Source organism: Gambusia affinis, linkage group LG07, assembly GCF_019740435.1.
Source record: "Gambusia affinis linkage group LG07, SWU_Gaff_1.0, whole genome shotgun sequence".
Lineage (NCBI taxonomy): Eukaryota > Metazoa > Chordata > Actinopteri > Cyprinodontiformes > Poeciliidae > Gambusia > Gambusia affinis.
This window is the reverse complement of record NC_057874.1, coordinates 26,976,946-26,999,019: the sequence shown is the minus strand read 5'-3', so window position 1 is coordinate 26,999,019 and position 22,074 is coordinate 26,976,946. Positions and strand designations below refer to the sequence as shown.

At 37.9% G+C, this 22,074-nt stretch overlaps 1 protein-coding gene across 2 annotated transcripts; it reads right to left on the bottom strand.

Annotated features, from left to right (window-relative positions):
* Window positions 1-3,863: 3,863 nt before the first annotated feature.
* On the bottom strand, window positions 3,864-16,340 carry apcdd1l (adenomatosis polyposis coli down-regulated 1-like). Of its 2 annotated transcripts, XM_044123076.1 has the most exons (5): window positions 16,197-16,340; window positions 15,950-16,081; window positions 6,794-6,980; window positions 5,081-5,600; window positions 3,864-4,808 (listed from the first exon to the last, which is right to left on the bottom strand). In XM_044123076.1, exons 2-5 carry the CDS (start codon window positions 16,002-16,004, stop codon window positions 4,047-4,049), a joined length of 1,524 nt encoding a protein of 507 aa, XP_043979011.1. In that variant the 5' UTR covers window positions 16,005-16,081; window positions 16,197-16,340; the 3' UTR covers window positions 3,864-4,046. The 2 variants fall into 2 exon arrangements, with proteins under 2 accessions (XP_043979011.1, XP_043979012.1); XM_044123077.1 differs by having other exon boundaries at window positions 6,794-6,977; window positions 15,950-16,340.
* Window positions 16,341-22,074: the final 5,734 nt, after the last annotated feature.

Below are 22,074 nucleotides of genomic sequence, written 5' to 3'. Positions count from 1 at the left end.
AACTTTGATGTCATAATGTAGATTCACTGAAAAATGTGTTGCTAAAATCAAATCACTCTTTGTTTGTTCATCTAATGAATTGAAAAACCTCCATCAAGATGTTTTGAACGCTGGAGCCAAAACTGTGACAGTAGATTACTAAGGCTGCACATTTCCCTGGAGGACAGGGACAAATGTCCTCCTGATTTCTAAGATTTTTCAAAAAGTATAATGCATTTTGTGACATGAGTGGTCCAGAACAACTCATTCCAGGGTCAACTATTGTCATTTTACATAACATTTTTCATAAATAGTCTCCTCCATTCAACAGTATGTTTCATAAGAAATAACTGAAAGATGTCGGTGCTTCTCTTCTATGTAGTCAGGGAGTAATTTGTTTCTATCTCTGCTGTGAAGAAGTAAACTATAGGGCTGCAAAGCTCAATCAGTCATTCTTTTAAGCTAATAAAAAATACTAATGGAAAAGATAAGAGGCAAACATTTAATACTACTTGGAATATGCAGGATTTTTGCATCATATAGACTTTTGTTATTTGACCAACTATTGCAGAATGATCAAATTCTCACTCATATACAGCTGATTCATTATAGGGGGCATTTAAAAAATGATAATAAAAAAATAAAGAGGGTAGTGGAAAAATTACGTAAGAAACATGAAAGTTATTTTTGATTTAAAAAATATAAAGAACTTTTGTGATGGATTTTTTTTTTGAGACACGGCAGTGAGTTAAACTAAAAACAATCTTTATTTTGTGGAAGCAGGTGTCAGTATGTTATTAATACTGGTCTGTGCACAACTCTTGACTTGCTTTAGCCATAACACTCCACGGGTTTTAATTCCCTCCACTAGCTCTCCTCGGCTCATTTCTTCCCAGACTGGCTGCAAAAGACTGTTTTCTGTGCTGACAGCTGTCTGATGTCCCTCTCTGTGTGTTTTCAGGAGAACTTGCACTGGGTTGTCTTCTGGGTTGTCTTTGGAATAATTTGCAGGCCAGATATGACAGGCATTTATTAAATGCCAGTACATTAACTCACTATCTGGGCTCTGAATCAGGCTAAAGACGACAACTTGCAGATGAAGTTCACTTCAATTTTCTGGTTCTTCTTGAAATAAAGCAGCTGCATCAGGAAACGTTTCAAACAAAGCTTCACTATTGCTGTTGCGAGTGTGGTCGGTCCACCTCTTTGGTCAAGAATAAATATTTCAGCAGTTACTGAGCAGATTGTCAGTGATTACTGAAGGCTCAACCCTCTAGAGCCTCGTGTGTATCCTGTGTGGACGTATAAAAATGTTACACACGGCAGTTCTCATGCAAAGTGGAAGGTTTTTATAAGCTCTAATTTGGGCTTTGTCGGCTGTCTCTGCTAAACTGTAAGATGTTTACTTTACAGGACCAAAATCCATGTATTTCCTCTACAGTTACCGTGCTATCATTGAAAAGTTAGAATAATATAATAAAATAATGTGAAGGCCTAAATCAAACTTGCACCTTCAGTACAGTATAACTGGTTTATATTAGCAGTCACAATAAATTTAAATGATTGATTCAAAGGCAACAAATTCGCTGTCTTACTGGTTGGAAAGGATAGAGAATCCTTTTTGTCTTTATTATCTGGACTCACAGCAGAAGTGAAATTTGCGGCCATGTTTGTGCTCCAACTCTAACAATATCCTTTTATTATGTGCCTGAAATCAAAACAGTCTTAACACTCTTGTTCTCCTATTAAAGCATCAGAAAAAATAAATCACCAGCTCATTTCCACATGGCAGCACTAATATAAACGTTTTCCAAATTCTTTTAAAAAGTCTAAATCTCACTAGTGTCATGTGGCAAGATGTGTTCAAAATTTTGAACAAACACTTTTGTACTCCAGTTGCAGCTGCAAATCTTTTAGCTTCAAATCAGTCAGGCTGGGTGAAAAAACATTTGTGAACAGAAATTGTTGAGCTCTGCTACAGATTCTCAATTGGGTTTAGGTTTGGACTTTGACTGAGCTACTTTAACACCGGGCTTTGCTTGGATCTGAACCACTCGGCGTATTCGCAGTTCAGTATTTAGGAAGTTTTCTGTGGAATCTAACAGCAACATTTTTTGTCTGTGGAAAATTTTAATATTTGCGTATTTTTCCACAGAGAATGTCTAAATAAATTTGAAAAAACATGCAATAAAAACTTGACAAACTACACCAGAAGCAATCTACACTGCAAACACACAAAATCATGCCAAGTATTGTTGGTTAGTTACTAGTGTAAACATAAGTGTATCAATGTCTTAATACACTTGAAATGAGGTGAAGCTAACTTCCAGTTAACTTTTCAGCGAGACATAGGAAGTTGTTTTAAGTAAATAATTCCTTAATATTGATTAAAAAAAATTCCAGTTCCACTGGAAGAATATTTCACTTCTGGGAAAATATCCATATATAAGTAAAATAATCTACAAGTGGACCAATATTCAGGAATTACACACTTAAAACAAGCTCTTATCTTACAGAAAAATTACTTGTAAGTTAGTTTTGACTTAATTCAAGTGTATTAAGATATTTGCATTACAAAATAGACAGAAAAGCTTGGTAAGATTTTATGTTTTTGCAGTGCATGAGTGACACTCATTTTTGCTGACAGTGATTGGCAGATAAGAAAAACAGTAGATGTTATCATCAGTGGTACTGCTAAGACAGTTTTCATTATCTGCATGGAAACAGACAATTTTCTCAAAAGAGGAACCTGCATGAGCAAACAACCTTGAGATCAAGTTTGAAAGAACAAATAAACCCCATGTGTTATTAAAAGTCCTTTTTAATTGACATACAAAATATTAAATGACAAGGGAACCATTTTAGTGAAAAAAATGATCTTTGTGTGTAAATATACAAAATAAATGGTAAAAAATAAATACTCATTTGATTAGATTACTTTGCTGGTAGAAAAGCACCAATACATTTTATCTTCCACAGTGTCTGTGGTTATCTAGCTACTAGACTTTAGGCAATGAAGAATAAAAAATGTTCTGTACAAACTGAATTGGTTATGGTGTCTCCAGATAAATATGAATTAAGCTAATATGCATCTCTTAAATTGTAATGTGGAACTGACTCATGTCAGTATTAGTATTTTGTTTAATTATTACACCTCAAACATTCTTAGATTTCCAAGAATGCAGGTGAGCCATCTGAGGAAAACATCTGCACAATCCAAACCAAAGCTAAAATATATGGAGGTCCAAAAGTGCCATACTCCATTAATAAATATGTTATTTGGTCAATATCTGGGTGTCATTAAATCTTGAAAAATAAACACAAATAATCCATTATATACATGATTAAATAGATCAGTCACTAGGAAAGCTACAAATCTACTTGCCTTCTGGATAGTTATTTTTTTCTTCAGTCTTGTCCAGAAAATCAAATTTGCAGGTTAAACCTGATTTCTGCTTTTTGTGAAGATATTTCAAACAAAATAGTTTAAATGCAGCATCTGAGATTTATTCTCAGGATTAATGGAAACTCATTAATCTATCCAAAAACAATTTCTGCCATCTAATGAATTTGAGTGCATTCTATTACAGTCTCTTTTTATAACAAGACATGGGAAAAATGTGAAAGTGAAATAATCTGTCAATGAAACATTTTCATCAATATTAAGGAATTATTGACTTTAAACAAGCTCCTGTGTCTTGCATTTCTCAAAAGCTACATGTAAGTTAGTTTTGTCTTATTTCAAGTGTACTAAGATATTTGCACTAGAAATCTGGAATAATTATTTCATAATTCATTTATCTAATGGATTGTGGCACTTTTGGATAAATATTGTCAAAGATACTTTCCCATCTTTCAGTTCATTCTCCAATGGGGTCTTGTTGAACAGGTTAGTCTTTTACTCATCAGGCGACATCTGAGTTCAAGATGTGAAAAATCTTTTCGTGCCTTTTAAACGTCCCCTGATTCTTGTTTCAGTTCTAGTCTTTAAAGGGAAGAGATGATTTCAGCTGCCAAACATCCATCCACCTTGAGCTGAGAACCAGGTTTGATTTGTGAGAACGTCTCTAGTAAACAACAAGCCAGCTGCACAGTGCTGATCCAAACACCAGTAACACCAGGTTCTCCAGACCTGCTGTCCCACTGGCTAACTGTAATTGCCTGCTATTAACGGTTGAGAAAGAGGAGTGTGTCTCCCCCCCGTTGCAAAGTACCATGGGAGCCTGAAAGGAGGTGGGCCGACTTAATGGTCGATCTGGACTGGACCCGTCAGTCGGTCTCTCTCCTGTGAATAACAGCGGGCGTTTCCTGTGGTCCAGCTCCATCTTGAAGAGCTCATACTCCTTATGCGGCAGCTTGATGCCCAGCATCGGACATCCGTTTGTGGGGCTCAAGTCCTGCTCCACACCGACCCTCCAGTCTCCCGCTCGTCCACACTTTCCCGGTCTTGTGCTGTTCAGCAGCTTGGCAGTGGACTCGTCCATGGCCGTGACTCTCACCTGCGTTACCTTGAAGACAAACTCAGAGGCTCCTGAAAGTTTGGATGAGGGGTTTCCCTGAGCGTAGTGCCCCCAGGCTCTCAGGGTGAACGTGGGCTGTGAGCAGGCGGAGTCCAAGTAGTGATGGTAGATGCCTTCCCAGGCGTGCTGACTTGGGTTAAAGGTGAAGTCTCTGGTGAGGAAAAGGACGTTGGGTCGGGTTTCACAGCGCAGGCTGACCCAGTGGCCTGCCAGAGACAGAGGAACTGCAGGACCCCGGGGCAACACAGGGGGGCGCTGCTCTGAGGATCGGTACACCAGGGCACACACAGGGCAGGGATGGATGTGATGCTGTAAAAAGACAGAGACAGGTGAGAAGCTTTGATAATTTTAAGAACTGTTTTTATAAAAAATAGTTTAGTTTAGTAATTGACAGGGCTCCAATTTTTTTATTTATTTATATAAATAAATAAATACATTGTGGAGGGGCCCCTGTCGGTCAGGGGCCCTTGGAATTATCATAACTTTTCCCCCCTACACGGCGCCCCTGCTAGTACTACTTCAGCTGATCTGCTCATTGGACAGTCTTGCAGTCATCAATCAATGATTCTTATTAATCTCACCATGGCGTTCTGCAGAGGCTGCTGGTACCCTGTGGGTCTGTGTTGGATTCTTTGGGCCCAGTCTGTGTGAATATCCCCTAAAAACAGCTCCTGAACCTTCCCTCCACGGCTGTGATGCTGCGTTTCCACTCGTACCAGACCCATCTCCGCCACAGAGAAGCCCATGGCTGTCAGACACGCCCTGCCTGCGCGGGTGTTGTACAGCTCAAACAGCTTTCCCGGCACCGCTTCATTGAGGTTCGGGCTCACGCAGGTTGGAGGCAGCCTGGAGGCCAGCCTCTGCTTGGCCGCCACGCTGTGAACCACAATCCCCACTCTGCTGAGGTGGTGCTGCGCCTCGGTGGCCCCACGGGTGATCCAGGAGGCCTGGAGCAGACGGATCTTGCCTCTGATCATCAGGGAGTAGGCCGGGTCTTCACAGCTGCTCTCAGTGTAGTAGTGCTGCAGTGCCTGGAAGTGACGGTTGGAGTGAAAGGTGTAGGAGCGGGTGAGGAACTCTGGACCGGGCCGAACTTCACATCTAAACACATGGCAGAAATCAAGTTAGTCTTTAGAGAATAGCTTTATGTTGATGTTTTGCATTTCTCAAAGGGTCATTTTTCATGTTTCCACTTAATTTTAACCATTGTAAGTGTGTTAGAGGTTAGAGCCACCTTTCTAGACTAAAACCTACTTTATTGTCATTCCACAAAGACACAACAGTGAATTTGGGAACAAAAACTTGTTGCTTGGGTACCGTAAGATATAGGTACAAGAACTACTGACAGACAATAAGTCTGACTAAATGCATAGAGATATATTAAAGTGTTATGGGTACAGAAAAAAAATCCGGAATAAATATGCAAATACTATATTGCTGAATATATGTAACTTAGTATTTAGCATAATGCCTTAGGCATTAAACGAGGTCACATTTTGCACGTTTTTATACTTCCTGCTGGGTTTCAAATGCTTCTAAAAAAAACTGCCCAAATGTTTAAAAAAACACCCAAGTTTTGTTTTTTGGAGTCTCTAAAATGAGCTGTTACAGGGACTCCACTGTAACTGTTACCGACCAACCGCAGCCGCAGCCCGTTGCCTAGCAACGCAAGCAGAGCTAGAGAAAGTTTGGTCATCTGGTTTTACCATTGCGCTGTACAACAGCTGCTGGAAAAGTCAAGTGTTTTGTTGTTGACTCACCATCCAGGAACCACTTGCCTCACTCTTGTTGGTTGTGAAAGAGGCTCTACTAATGCTTCACGGTTGTATAACTGTGCATCTTTTTGCAAACATTTTCACGTGGGAGTGTAAAAGATTGAGTTAGGGGGCGTGGCCAGGAGGGACTTAATTGGATTTAAAGTGACAAGAGGCCCTAAAACAGCTAATTCTGAAAGGAGCTCACAACAGGGGAAACTGACCAGATTGAAATCTCCTTAAGTAAGAATAATTCTGTACAAATTGAGGATTTTTTCATCTCCTTCAAGATCTTTTTTTCTTTTTTAATCGTTTTCCCGACTTTCGAGCTCAACACAAAATGATGGTGGTTTGAGTTTTCAGAATATAACTCAAAATTAGGACAAATTAGGATAAATGAAGAGAACGTAAATATGTAAAGGAAAAATAAAAACAAAAATGAGTTACATGGGTATTCAACACATTTCTGCTGTTTTACTTGAAAGAGAATGCCGTTCTACCAGATGCTTGGTGCTGTGAGAACTTTATGAACATTTATACCTTGTTGACACCCACGTCCCGTCCAGTTTGGGAGGGATATCTGCTGTGATTTTAACTTCATACTCCGTCCTCTGGGTTTGACAGCGTTCCAATGGGAGGTTCTCGGTTTGATTGGAAGAGGATGTGAAGTGACCAGCGGGTACCTCCCAAAGTTTACTCCTTGTTCCAGCTACAATTACAGCTGCTGCTGCAAAGAAGAAGAAGAGGGCAGTCATTAAAATTTGTAAATAACAACAGTTGTTTAATAAACACTCGGGCTCCATCATGGCAAATTCCAGTCTGATTTGAGATGTGGGCTGATGATTATCCACCTCCATCATTTGAAATTGAAGCTAAATATTTACATTTCTCCCAGTTACACCTAAACATGAGTCTGGCTGAGTGCAAACTGTTACAGGACTGGTAATTTTGATACATTATTCATGCAAAGAGAGCCAAGATGGTACTATAGAAGCCATATATAAATGTTGGCTTCAGTGAACATTTCTTCTCCACAGCTGCAACACATTTCTTGTATCTGGATTTGTTCTGTGGTAGGAAATGTGTGTGAACTGCATGCTTTCTATATTTGTGTTTTTAAATAGACAAACAGCAGGCCGACTGAGCCAAACACATGTGGATGATATGATTTAAAGTAACAAAGAAATTCTTATGATGATGAATGTTTCTTTCCCAAAAGCTGACACTGAATTCAACTAAAAGCCTTTTTTCACTCTTCAGCAGTTTTGGCGCTCACACATCTGCAGCCTGTCTGTCACTGGAAGTATTTTCGGAATAAAAATCTGCGTGATGTCGGAGCAAGGCTGAGTACTGACATCTGGTTTCAGACGAAAAGTATGGCTCTATTTTCAAATGAAAAGAAAATGCAAAGAATTTCTAAGAGAAGTACAAATTTCTGCTGGAATGTAATTTTTTAAACTTGCTACTTACAGTATAATTTGTTTTTGTTTTTTTGATATTTGTCTTGGTTTAAGCCACAACTTCCCACAGATCAATTTGATTTTCTTTGGTCAAGCACAGAAACCAACAAACAGGGCCGACTGGAAAGAGTGGAAAGTATGCACAGCTGAATTTTCTTTAGAAGAAGCCTAAGATGGGGGCTGACTGATGGGCATTTATTAACCTTGTTAGTGTCAAACGGAGGATATTTTTTGTTCCTTTCACTCTTGGAATGCTGCTTCCCACATGCCGACCACAACCGCAGACATGTGTGCAGCACAGTTGTTCTCCAGGTTCTGCCCACCTGATCTGAACACACACACACACACACATTCACGCCAACACACCCACACTCACACTCACATATTGAGTTATTCAAGCTGTAACGGTCACGGACCACAGATCCAGGTTTTAACCGAAAGCCCATGTGTCCTCCATGCAGCAGCCTGTCAATTTGTTGTAAAAATTATGGCCTATCTTTGGCATCCATGGTTTTGGAACATGCTCTATAATTTCTTGCATGAGGTGATGTGTTTGCTTGTGCTGCATGTGGTTATTACTAATGAACGTAGCTGGTCAGTTGAACCCAGGAGACTATTCATGTTCAATTATTATGTAATGCTTCATGTAAGTCCTCCATCCAGTCTGTTTTTTTGTGGTGGCTGCATTTGACGTGCTGCCTAGTTAGCCTCCAACACACACACATTCAGAAAAAGCCTCGGATACGGACACATGGGTGTTTTTAAAGCATTTTTAAATTGCTTTTTGAGGTCACTTGTCATTCAGCTTCTTCCCTTCCTCCGATCTCTTCCCAACATATGGTTACATTTACTTATAAAGTGCTCATAAAAGCAGATCTTACTCAATTGCTCATTGTGGTGAATCTTCTAGAAAGAAGACCATTCTAACCACAAGTTAGCTGATGGCTTAGTACATCCAGTATGATAATGTCCAGCCCCTTCAGGCACCAGAAGGACCATCTGATTTGATTTGCTTCCTACACATGCAGTGGGATATCATTAAATTTACCCTTCAGTTTGGGTCACTGTGTTCTTTTTCCACCATGGGCTCTAAAACGTGCCACGCAGTTCACACCTCCGTGTCACAGAGCAGATACTGATTTTCTCAAAGCAGATTTAACTTATGTTTGCTCAAATAGCTATTGTAAAAAAGTGAAAATCAAACTAGTTCATCTGAGATTTTACATAAAGTAGATAAGTGGGATAATTAGGTTTTGAATACATTTTAACAGTGTGGTCAGAGAGGTGTTTAGTAAGATTTATAACTCAGTAAAAGCAATCGATACAAAGCATTAGAGAGGAGCTGAAGTAATTAACTCATTAAGTTAGTTTAAGGTCAGTGTAGTGTCTGTGAAAGACAGTCAACATGTAAAAATGCTGCCTAACCTTTTTAGGTTATGTGCATTTTTTTTAAAAGTGAATTATGATGTAACTAATTAACTTTTTATTGATTTTAAAGTCTGTTAAACATTTTAATAATCAAATTTGAACTCATGATATTTTCTCTATATAAAACTTTATCATTTGAAATATGTTGAAGTTTTGAGGAACTGCATTTATATATAAAAAAAAATATTATTGTGAAGTTCTTGATTTTATTCAGCTTAGAGCTTGGTAATTATGTTTTTTTATTTGATCAAATATTTAAGTTTTTGCAGTTTTCAGTTGTCAAATTGTTTTTAAAAAAAATTGTGGTCAGAAAAGTTTTGTTTTTACAAATAAAACCGTATAAATGCAAATCATTAGTCATAATGACACTGACCATCCTCTTCATTGAAAGACAGTCTTCAGTCAACCATCACCAGCTACTATAACTCCTTGAAGAATTTTGAATTAATAGGACTTACAACAACATTTAATTTTCCTTTGGGAACAATAAAGTATCATTGAATTGAATTGGATGAAAATGTAATACAGTGATTTCATCCAAGCAATGTTTCTCCTACGTGGTGTTGATTTTGGATTTTTTCAATTTATACTAAGCAAAATATTTAATGTTTAATAAACATAAAATATTCTGAAAGAAGCCATTCAAAAAGAATGGCTTTTGTGCATTTGAGAATAAAACACATCTTGTTTAACTAGCTGGGAATATTTATTGTATTCATATCCATTTAAATTGATTTATGTGGTGCTATTCTGCTTTCCAAGAGCTTTGTGGTAAAAACCACAATCCCCTCTTTTTTAAAGCACACAATCATACAGCACATGTTGTTCTTGTGTTATACGCTGATTACCAAGCCATATTGTAAACACACTCAAACAGCTATAAATTCATCTGTGCTGACCATATAACATGTGGATCAGGTAAACTTGAGACAGATTAATCAACTTTAATTATGACCAAAGCTGTTAGCTGGTTTTGCAAATGAGAACCAGAGTTATTTGTGACAGTGAGATCAGTGGGAGGGTGCACCAGTCCTACACAAGTCCATGCTTCACGTCAGTTCAGTGTGAACAGCTGGACAACACACTCCTGATCCTGAACTTCTGCCAATAAACAACAATTCAGTCCAAGCTGTCAACCTGTAATACTTCAGGCCTCCCACCAGGGGTCAGTGCTGCAGCCTGCAGCTGTGTGTGGTCTGGACGGTCAGTATGTCATCAACAACACTGCTGCTGCCTCCGGCCCGTACTGCATCTGAGTGATGGCCAGCCAAGGTAATCTACCTGTCTTTGAGTTCCTGCATTCATTCAGGGTCTATAAATGCACACCCACACACACCCATGCACACTGTTTGGCTAAAAGGCACTGCACACACTGATTTACTGTACCCTGTAAAAGGATAGCATTTATGAAAAAAAAGCCTCTGTTTGTTTGTTTGTATTTGTGATTACGGTTTGGCAGCCGCGGCCCTCCTCTCTGCTGGTCAAACACGAAGCTTTATGTGCAATCCTCCGAAAACAAGAAACAGATCCATGGAATCTGGAATTAAAACCTGCATGGAATCAAGTGCTTGGCACGAGAGACCACTTCAGGCTTCACTCAGAGAGTGGGACATCTTTATTTGCCCCATTATGAAGCCTTCTGTCTGGTAAAAAAAGAGTTGGATTTCCCATTATAAATTCAGTTATGTCAAAATAAATGTTCACATATCAAGGTGTAATCTTTTCTCCCATTTCTCTCTGATTTCAGTTATTTAAAAAACAAAAATGAACATTCTTTCATTCATTAAACAAATGGTGCAAAGTGTTCATTCTAACTTAAGAAAAAGTTAGGACACCATACACCTTAATAGTAAGTGTTAAGGTTTTGTTAAAGGGGCAGTATTATGTATGTTCTATGCACATAGTGTCATTTTACAGCACAGTCAAGACACTGTTACCTTAACTTATTTAAAAAAAGCTATATATACCTATATTATATATGACTTACAAGAAACCTGACTCCATAATTTAACGCCCTGAAATTGGGCCTCTGTGTTTTTTAAAACTCCTGCGCTTTCTGAAACTTCTGCAAGTCATCATAACATTGCTCGTCTATTAACTATTTAACAATGTTTTTACCAACGTCATAGCTCCTATAATGAGCTCAGAAGATGCACAGTGCCAGCAGGTGTCTGCTAAATGCTGCTGGCTAGTCTTAAGGAGTTGAGTGGGGACGTCACAGGGGAGTGGTGCTCTGTGAGGCAGAAGCCCAGAAGATTGGAAACTGCGTCTCAAAGGTGTGGTTTGGATTTCCCAGACCTTTTAGACAGCTGAATGGTTGCAATGGAGATTGAAGGATTTCTCAAACATGCATGAAAGAATCAAGGTAACACTCCCGGTAAGTTTTTGATGAAAGAATAAGATTATAGCAATTTTACATGATACTGTAAAATTTACAGTATCATGTAAATTTTACATGATACTGCGCCTTTAAAGATCCAAACTCTCAGGCTGTCATTGGATCTCTTAATTTTTCACTTGAATGTTTGTTTTCCCTAAAAGAGTGACCATAACCATTCCCCCATCCAAGCTGCATTTCTGAACCCTCCAAACTGTCCATGAAACAACTGCGCCCTGTTGGCTCTTCTCCTCCTCCTTTTTCTCCTCCTCCTTCTCCTCTCTGATGAAAAAGCCACAATTTTTTACGCCTCATTTCTCCTGGATGAATGTCAGATTCCTCCCCCTGTATCCCCCTCGTCTTTGTTTCTTTTCTTTCTGTCTCTCGGTGTCTGTCTGTGGTTGATGAGGTGAATGAAGTTAGTTAGAAGGATAATGGCTGGACGTGAGAGGAGTGAGACGTCTCGGTGCGCTGGATCGACAAGATTAGTGAGGTGCATGTGTACGTTTTTCCTCAGCAGAAGAATTAAACGCTACAGTAGCCCAGAGATGCACATATTTCTGTTGAGTGCTGCCTATTATTCACAGCTTGCAGCTGCTCTTTTATGCTCTTGAACTCTCTGAGCTGTCCTGCAGACCCTGGATGAGTTTTGCTGAGTATATAATTCCCAAACATTGAAGATTGTGTTACCTTAGAATAAAACCATCCATCGTCAGAAGCTAATTTCTAGAAATTTGCAGAAAGAGCAAGTTTACACGAAATAACATCTACATATCATGTATGATCAAACTAGTACAAGTGATGCAATAAGTCAAAAAACAATTGATTGTCACTCTTCTAATATAAGCAACAATTATTTTAGCTATATTATTTTCTTCATTGGTGAGTGTGGAAGAGTTGGTCTAACATAGTGCAACATTTTTGGCTTCTCTTCAAAGAGTCTGCTTGGCTTTTATGTGAATCAATGAAAATGACTCAAACCTCATTTTACTGTAAAATATATGAGTGTTTCTTTAACTAGGAGCCTGGACATTTTTTAACTTCTTTAGATCTGATTTTTACCTACAGAGTAGCAATTTCTTTACTCCCCAATCAGCATTGACATACAGGGGAAAATGTATTTTTTATAAGCAGTTCAAGAAAATCTGAGTTTATACTCATAAAAGACATAAAAAATAAAGATGAAATAAATTAAATAAATTGTGAAGCCATAAATAAGCTAGAAAATGATAACAGATAGTTATACAGTTCTCTGGTGAATGATAATACAAAATAATCAAGCATTACCTTATGCCTATTGATGGACATTCAGCTTTGAAAGAATCCCACAATATAACAATAAAAAGTATTTTCAAAATAACTACAAATACTACCTCGGCAAATCCCTAAAATTATACTGAGAACTATTTTATTAGGCTACCATGAACTTAAATGTGTGTTTTTGATGGAAAATAGAAACTTGCTCCTCCTCTGGTTTCAGAAAAAAGCTTATCTTTAATGCCTGAGTATCACATATCCAGTTAAGATTTAGATCTTCATGTCACTGGTCAATTAGAAACAAATCAGCTGCAAGAATCATTCAAATGATAAAATCTCTAAATTTCCTTTATTGGTTTAAGCCCAGACATATCATGTCCATTCCAGTGGACGTACGATCTGAAGGATGGCGGCTGTAATCATTCATCTGCTGCAGCTTTGATAGAGTTTAGTGCTGAAGTGTAAAGAAGATGCTCCTATTTTGTATTTATCTTGGTTACTTTAGACTTATTGAGACACATAAGCACTATTTCTTACAGAAAGCTTCCATAGCTTTTTCCATTTGTTCAAAAATATTTCTGAAATACTTGCTTGCCAAAGTATAACTTAAATATAATTGTCATGTATAGTCAGCTTTGTTACCCCTGATAAAAATGTGGACAACAGCTTAACAACACGTATGTATACACTTATAGCAGTAGAATGGTTTCACATTTAATTCATATGAAAATTCATCTTTTAGGGTTTTTTTAGGCTAAAAAAAATGTTTTCTGTAAAAAATACAAATTACAACACTCGTAGCAATTCCTGTAAAATAAATGTAACTGGATCAAGCTACAATGTTATGTGCAAATCAAGGCAAATGTGTGTTCTTGAATGGATACAAGAAAATAGACATAAGCATTTCTATAGTCGGAAGAAAAATCTAAAGTGATAAAGGGTTTTATTAAGAGTTTAGTTTTATCTTAATGAAAATGTCCTAATAAAAGTAAGAAGTTGATGTAGATGTAACTAATCTCAGCATTTCTGGACTCAAATATTCTGGTGTCACTGCTCACATACTGACACCGTCTTGTGAAAAACATAATTTAGACTAAACTCTGATGTTGTCTTAGCCATAAATAAATCATTCTGCCAACTAAACAAAATCTAAACGTGACAGCTGAGTGAGAGCAAACCAAACAAAACAATCATCTCATTTGGGTCACAAATATGAGTTTCCAAGACAAACATTCCACAACCAGTTCTCTGATGACTTGAAATGTCTGAAACTGTGGCATTGTTTTCTCAAAAACAAGGTTATTTATTTGCTCTCTGAATCAACTTCTGATTTTATTTGTTTTTATGTCCACAAATGGGTAAAGAATTATCCATACTGGTGCAGTCTCACTGCGATTTGAAGAATTTGACAAGAGTGCAAACATTTTTTAATGCATTTTGAGGATGCTAAGTGGATATGGAGATGAATTTGTCTCCTCTGTTATTTTCTATTAAATGTTTAATCTAACAAGCAGGAATTTTAAAGCAGTATTTTAAAATGAACATCAATTACTGTATTATAAATAACAATCTTTCGTAAATGACTTAATCAAAAGCACTGATATAAAGAAAAAAAAACCTAATTCGTTTCACACTTTGACTAGTGAATTCAAGTAAGGAGAGACGGTTTAAATTCACCAGTACCTGCTGCCCAAACTCCCAGCCACAATTGTCGCCACAGTCAAGCGAAGGTCAGGTTGATTTAAAGAACACAAGGTCCGTTTTGTTATTCTAACCCAGACCCCCCTCCCCAGCCGTCTTCCTTATTTCTGCCTCCACCCCCACATATGATCGCGGCCCTGCAGACCTGCAGCATCACTCTGTCCTCAGGGCAGAGCAAGGACAACTACTGTTGTCTTTTCATCACCGCGTAAGCACCTTAATCCAACGGCCTTGTTTATTTAGATAAGAGATCTACGGGAGTTTGCTTGGTTGAGTTGCTCTGTAGTTTGTGAACTTTGAATTAAACAACAGGCGAAAGTTTTTTTGTGTAAAGCCAACACATCCACTCATTTCAGTTTCCTCAGAGTTTTTGCTGAAATTTAATCGAAAGAATTTGTGAGTAATGAACCGGAGTAAATTTTATAATAAAGCGCCACCTCATATTGTGGGTGTAGTTGACAGTTCACTGTTGGAGACGTAATCTGAAGTTTCCTTTCAGTAAAAATATTTGAAACTTGTTCAAGTTTACATACGCAACACCACCTTCTTTGGATTGATTATTTTTCAGCATTTACTCAGAATTAACATTACATCTGTTAAAAATCAAACAATCTGGCACTCTGACATCTGTGACCCATTAAATTAATCTCAACCCAGGTCGGTTAGAGTGATCTGCTCAGAGCGAGCAACCACAACCTCGCCTGTTTCCTCAGCTAAACTTGAATTGTGACAAAGAAAACAGGCCACAGATACCAGTCTGCCACTGAAGCAGTGAAAGATGGCGGAGCAGAGCACCACTCAGCTGTTAAATGATGATTAGAAACAGACAGATGCTTCCTCCTGTCTGCATCCAGCCGCCTGTAACACTAACTTTCCCTGATGTTACCAGGAACGTTACGTCTCGGAGTGATCGGCTGCAGCCTGCGGCGGTGTTGGAAATGTCTGCCTCCTGTTTTTCTAACCATTACCATAATGGTAACATTAGTTCCATGGCCACGCTTCTCTGCTCCCAGGGAACCATTGTTTAAAGGCACCGAACGGCTCAGCCAAGAAGACTCCTCCTGTGGCCTCGGATCGCACTGAGCTTTGAAGACACACACGGTGACAGAGAGGGAAACACAGGCTGGCCATTCATGAGACTAATGTCAGCATCAGTTGTGGTTTTAGCTTTAAACTGGGTGATCCACAGTTGTGAATTACATAATGACTTCCTTGCAATTATGAATTCATCTGCTCTGTCACACTGCGCTGCCATCTGTTTTCTGGGCCACAATAATCCCACAGATTTTAGCTGATTGCTCACATGAGACAATCTTTTTTTCACACAAGAAATTCTTTGGCTTGCAGAGAGAAAGCTGCGCCTGTTGGATTAACAAGGATTTGTATCTAATAAATGTAAGGTTTATATTTGACTGAAAAGAAATTGAGTCTTTGCATCTTTAACCTTGCAGTAAAATGTAAATCTGGGCTCACCTGGCAGGAGCAGCAGGACTCCCCTCAGCAGGTGACTGAGACGTCCGCTTGACATATTTTCTGCTTCTCACACAAACTGCTCAAAAAATAGAAACTTTCACCTGTTGGAAATCCAAAATCAAAGAGACATTCCTGTCACCAGGAGATGAGAGAGCGGAAAAAATTAAAAAAAAAGAACAAGACAAAAGCTCAAACATGAGAAATCCAGTATTCCCTCAGAAACTGATAAAACTTTGGTCCCTTCTACCTCCTTGTCTTGGCTTCCATACTTTGATTTGCAAAATCAGTTTTTCTTCTCCATGCAGGTGTTTTCCTTTGGCTGACGAGAGGAGCAAAGATTTCTGATCTGCTCCACTCGATGTATATACAGTGAGTGTGTCTGTGCACGTGAGCAGGGTGGACTGTCTGCGTGTGTGTGCTCCTGTCTCACTCTTATAGTTTTGAGCTGAGAGGAGGGAGCAGACAGGGAGACAGAAAGGGAGGGCAGGCAGAGAAAGTTGTAGTGTGTTTGGAGGAGGAGGGGGAGCAGCAGGGGTTCAGCTTCAGAGTGAAGTGAAGGGCTGACGAGCTTTTAGGAAGGTGCAAAACGGCAGAGCAGCAACCCATGAGTGAAATGTCTGTAACTTCCTCACTCACCATTTTGAGAGAGTCAGTACCAAATCATGATGCATGTTTTTGTGCTATTTGCGTTTTATTCACTTTTCAGATCCCTTTGTAACTGGACAGCCACAAATAATAATAAAATATCAACAATAAAGTTTTAATGAAACAAATGGATTAATAAGTGATCATTTTCTTCATTAATTTGAAGATTTACTGCCTCTGAGTTTATAGTAGCAGCTTTTTCCCATTTGTGTGTTCGGTGGACTGACTCATTCATTTTACTTTTAGGAGTAGCTTTACTATGCTGTACATTTCATTTTTACATTAGTCCTTTATTTTCTTATGAAGCACCTTTGCTCTTACTTGAATAAAATTCCTGGATACTGTGAGTAACTTCACTGAAAGAAAGACAAGCTTGTTTTAACCTAAAATTCACCAGACACACTTACAGCTTTTAGCAAAGTTTCATAAGTTTATGTTGAAAGAAATCGATTTGAAAATAAAAAAATATTTTGTCAATTTTTTTTTGTTTTCTAATTTTGTTAGAAAATAAATTATTTCATCTTAAAATACCAACATTTTCACATCAATTTATATTTTGCTCCATCTGATGGTGGAACGATTGAATATTGGATTCAGTGCTTGAATCGCCTTTTTCCCAAATTCTTTTTTTTTTTTTTACTTTAACTTGAATAAAAATATGTTGAAGTAGTGCTGCTTTTATTTGTGAAAAACTTAAGGACATTTAGCCATATATTAGCCATATATTTAGCGTTTCTTCTTCTTCCATAAGAAGAATCGCTAGCTGAGTGCAGAGCAATAAGCTGTTAGAACTGCAGCATTTAGTGGGAATATTTAGTGGGAATGTGTATCATATGAAGGTGCTTTTTTATTTTTTACATAATTTCCCCACCCCAGCAATCACCCAATGTTACTTTACACAGCTAATTACTTTATTATCAAAGTGAACAGGAAGGGTCCCAGGAGGCTTTCCTGGTTTTCTTTGCTTTCAATGAGAAGAGAGAAGATATTTGGTTCATTAGTAATGAGCTTAATTTTTGATTCCATTAATGGTGTCGCTTACATTATATTTGAAAATAAGCCTGTTTTGAGCTTAAAATGATTTCGATAATCATGGAAAAATCAGAGGATCTAAATTCAGAGCAGAAAGAGTCAAGCACATGTAAGAAAAAAGGTTTTATTACAACAACGGGGTAAAAGTGTTGCAGACTCAAATAAAAGCCAGTTAGAAATCTTAACAGAGGTCAGCCAGACTGGGATGGAGTAAGACAATAAAACAGTTACAGAAAGGGTAAAAGATCCTGGAGTGAGCAACTGAAACATTGTAGCTTGGCACTGGAAATATACTGTCTGGAGTTGCATTCAAACAAGATCCAAAGTGAGAACTAACCGGATTTAAATAAATATAACGCCCATCACTTCCAACGTCCTTCATGGGGTCTCAACATGATGAAGTGACGTAGTTCCAAGAGTCAATATGATTCTTCTTAAGGCCGTATTCTGTGCTGCTGCATTGTTATACTTTGTTCTGTTGCTGCTAATTTGATTAGTTGGAGAAACCAACCTGCAGAGTTTTGAAAATTATTAAACATCTGCATCACACCAAAGATATTACAGCTATCAAAAATGAAAGAAATAATCAAAACTGAAAATGAGAATACATTGTCATTAATTGAAATAAATAAAAACAGTAATTAATTGGGAAAACTATAACAAACTTGAACTATACTATGAGTTTATAAAACTAAAAATTACTGAAATTAGAGACACAATATCCTTCATTTTTGTGTTCATGAATCGATTTTGAACTGGTATAAAATTTATTTTCTAATTTTTTCCCACACAGGCAGTTTATGTCAACTGTTGGCAGATTACAGGACTCTGTTCTCTTTCTGGTGACACTTATGAAAGTCTGTAAGATTTTTGATACCGCTTTTCAAAAAATAGACACATTTTCAGAAGACAATGGTATCCACAATTGATGTGTCAAGAAGGTGATAAGGTGTAAAATAAAAACTGGAACTAAAGGTATGAGAATTTATTATATATATACTGTTGACTAAAATGCAAATTATGAAAAAAATTCAATTCAATAGTAAGGCAAAGGAAAAGGCAATACACTAAAAGTCACAGAATATCACGCCTATAAATTAGTGTCCTTTCTGTATGATTTATGATGAGGGAAACTTCCTGTAAGCTAGAAGAAGTTGTAATAAATCCTGTTTTTTTATAAATTAATCCCATGTAAGTGAGTTGCAGTTTTGTTTTGCAGTCTAACTGTATTTCTTCTCTATTGTCTGTTCTGGTAAACACACACTAATGTAAACATCTCTGCAAACCTCTGGTGCTTGTTGAGTTGTTCATCGGAGCAGGCATACAAATATTAGCATATGACTACAAGAAGTGTGTGATGCTTGCACTCAAAGCGAACTGGGATTTTTCCTAAAACCAGTGGTTCGGTCGGCTTTGAGGTGCATGAGGTTTTGCCCCAAAATCCTTTAACAAACACATCCAACCCTCTCAGTGTGTAAATTCTGATAAGCCTCAGTTCCAGTTGAGTGATTGGATGTAGCCCAGAAGCATCATGGGTTGTTGGAATAAAGCACAAGCAAAAATCCAACAAAACCATGGGGGTTGGAGACAAATGTATTTTCCTGATTAATGAATGAAATACATGCATATGATCAGAAAATCTGACACATGTATGCACACATTTCACACAAACCTGTATCACGCCGCATTAGGAAGGCTAACGCACAGTCCAGTGTCACTGAATCACACTACACATGTGGTCTGTTGACACTGCTGACCACTGGAGAAGTGAAAAAAAGGGTTTCAAATCTCCAGCCAAACCAAACCTGGCAACACATCTACGAAGAGTGGGCCGACTGGAGCGTTGGCACTCGGTCAAGGCTGCACACTTTCCCAACACCATTACACAAACACACAGCTAATGGTCAGTGCAACTGGACGCAGTCATTTTACCACCAGAACTGCGTTTTATATGCCACATTTGGAATACATCATCTTGCTTATTTTAATATTTTTGTGCCAGAAGATTTTCTTCCTGACTTCTTAAAAATACTAAAATAGTTTCTCACAACCTTTACACCAGATTCTCTTTAGCCCTAAGAACTACATCAACGGGTAAAAGAGATACAAATTAAAGTTGTTTTTTTTAATAGGTTTTAAGTTGTATTTTCTGTGTCGTTTTGTCACTTTTTTGCAAAAATATATTTTAGTATTTAAAACCTCTGTCAAAAACACCCTGCGAAAAATTAATTAAGAGATTCAGATTCAGAATGGAAAATAACTTCCAGGTCTTGGAATAGAAGACGGCTCCTACTTCTCTCAGCACTGATGTTCGCTTTGTCCTTTTGACCGTTCTAAAAATTTGTTTTCTGGATGATGTCAATACTTTTAATGTCAAAACTGTTGAATTTACTAATTCTCTACTCAAATATATAGAAGAAAGTGATGAACAAATCATTTGTGTTCGGATTGTGTCACACATTGAATGATGGAAACAGTGGAAACGTGCAAAACTACGAGCACAAATTAACTGGATTTCTGTTTAAATAGGTCAAAAATTGCAAAAATAGAATAGAATGCAGAATAATATATGCTTTCATTATTTCAAACAAATCAATGTTAATAAAAACAGGAATACATATATACACATACATTTAAACACATGCACAAAAAAACAATGCTTTGCAACATCAGTCATTTTAGCCGCTCTACTTTTTTGAAAAGTAGTGAGAAGTTCACACTTTTTATAGAATAGAATAGAATTTCCCCAAAGGAAATTTGTTTTGGCCAAAATGCTGCAAACAAAAGACAAAATCCCCCAAAAAACATTCAGAATATCTATGCAAACTTTATTAAATTACTTCGGATTTGTATCTAGTTATAGAAATCAGTTTTTAATTTGACATTAAAATTAGTGTATTTATTTGTCAAAACAATCAGATTTAGTTAATCATGATAACAGTGATAAAAAATGATTCCCAAAGGCTTTCAAGCTGAATAACTTCATTATCTGAGTTTGTAGGCTTCATGCCATTAGGATTAATTAATCCAGAAATTAAGTTACTAAAGAAAGTATTGCTGTTGTAGTTTTATTAATTCAGAAGTTATTTGTAATTAAACCCACATGCAACCCACTGACCTCTTAGATCTTAAAGTAGCTTCATAAGATTTGTATTTCAGTGTGTAAGAAGGAAACTTCTTGTTTGGCCACTTTTCCTTTGAGCATTGTTATCCCTGCTGCCAAATGTCCCGGCTATAATCTGAGTGGAGCCTAATCTGATTTCTGATCAGTGCCGGTGGCAAAGTGCTAACTTGCTGTGACAGACCCCTCAGAGGGCGAAGAAGAGGATCTCTGATCTCAGACCTGACAGCTGGCTCCCTCCGGAGGACACCGCCTGAGGTCCCAGCAGCTTTCATCCACTGAGGGTCCTCCCGGGAATGCATAAACACGCAACACACACACATTTTAGGTCACACAAATAGCTTTGAGAGCACCGATGATGATGTAAATTCATGATTTCACAATTTCTTTCCCTCTCTGCAACACGTTCTCATGTTTCCACATAAACCCACATGAACAAACACTCACAGACTACTGGGCTCGGCCCGCTGGCACAAGAGCGCTCGGGCTGGCATGAGGCGCTGAAGAGTACACAGCCAGCGCTATTTTATAATCAAATAATTTCTCAATCTTGTAACCTATACCCCTCCACTGAGCGTGAGCTATCAACCTCGGTGGGCTCTGTGTGTGGTGGGTGTTTTCTTGGGAACAAATCCCACACCTCACTTCACACACACACACAGGCCCACGCCCACACACACACACACACACACACTCCATGTTCACATGGAGAGCATATACATACACAACCTGAGGCTGCACTCATTGATGCTGGTGGGAGTCTTCAGCGCCCTCAGTAGGGCTGTGAGCTGATGTGCATCAGACATTTTATTCTGTCTTTTCCTCTGTGTTCACATTTTACTGTTTTATTTCTAAAAACAATAAAACACACATCCACATATCTAAATTGTAAAAATCTTCTCTGTGGGCCTGTTGTGATTGAATTTATGTCCTGGTGTGATTCTTTAACATCAACATCATAAAAACTAATGACACGGTAATAAATGGAGCTGCCACTGAACAGGTGGGCAGTCATAACTAAAGGGGAGTTGTTCTTAATAAAACTGTGAGCTACATTCTGTCGCTGCAGCATAAAAAGGTACAACAATGGCTGAACTATTTAAGTAAATTGGGTGTTTTTAAAGGGGCAATATTATGTATTTTCCAGGCATTTTGTGCCATTTTATAGCACAAGCAAATAACTAAATTACATTCAGTTGTTATAGAAACTGCTGCATATATCAAACATGACTTACAAGACATTTAACTTCACAATTTAAAGCTTTAAAATTGGGCCTCTGTCTCTTTAAGAACCTCCTGCTCTTTCCAACATTTCACATTCAGCACA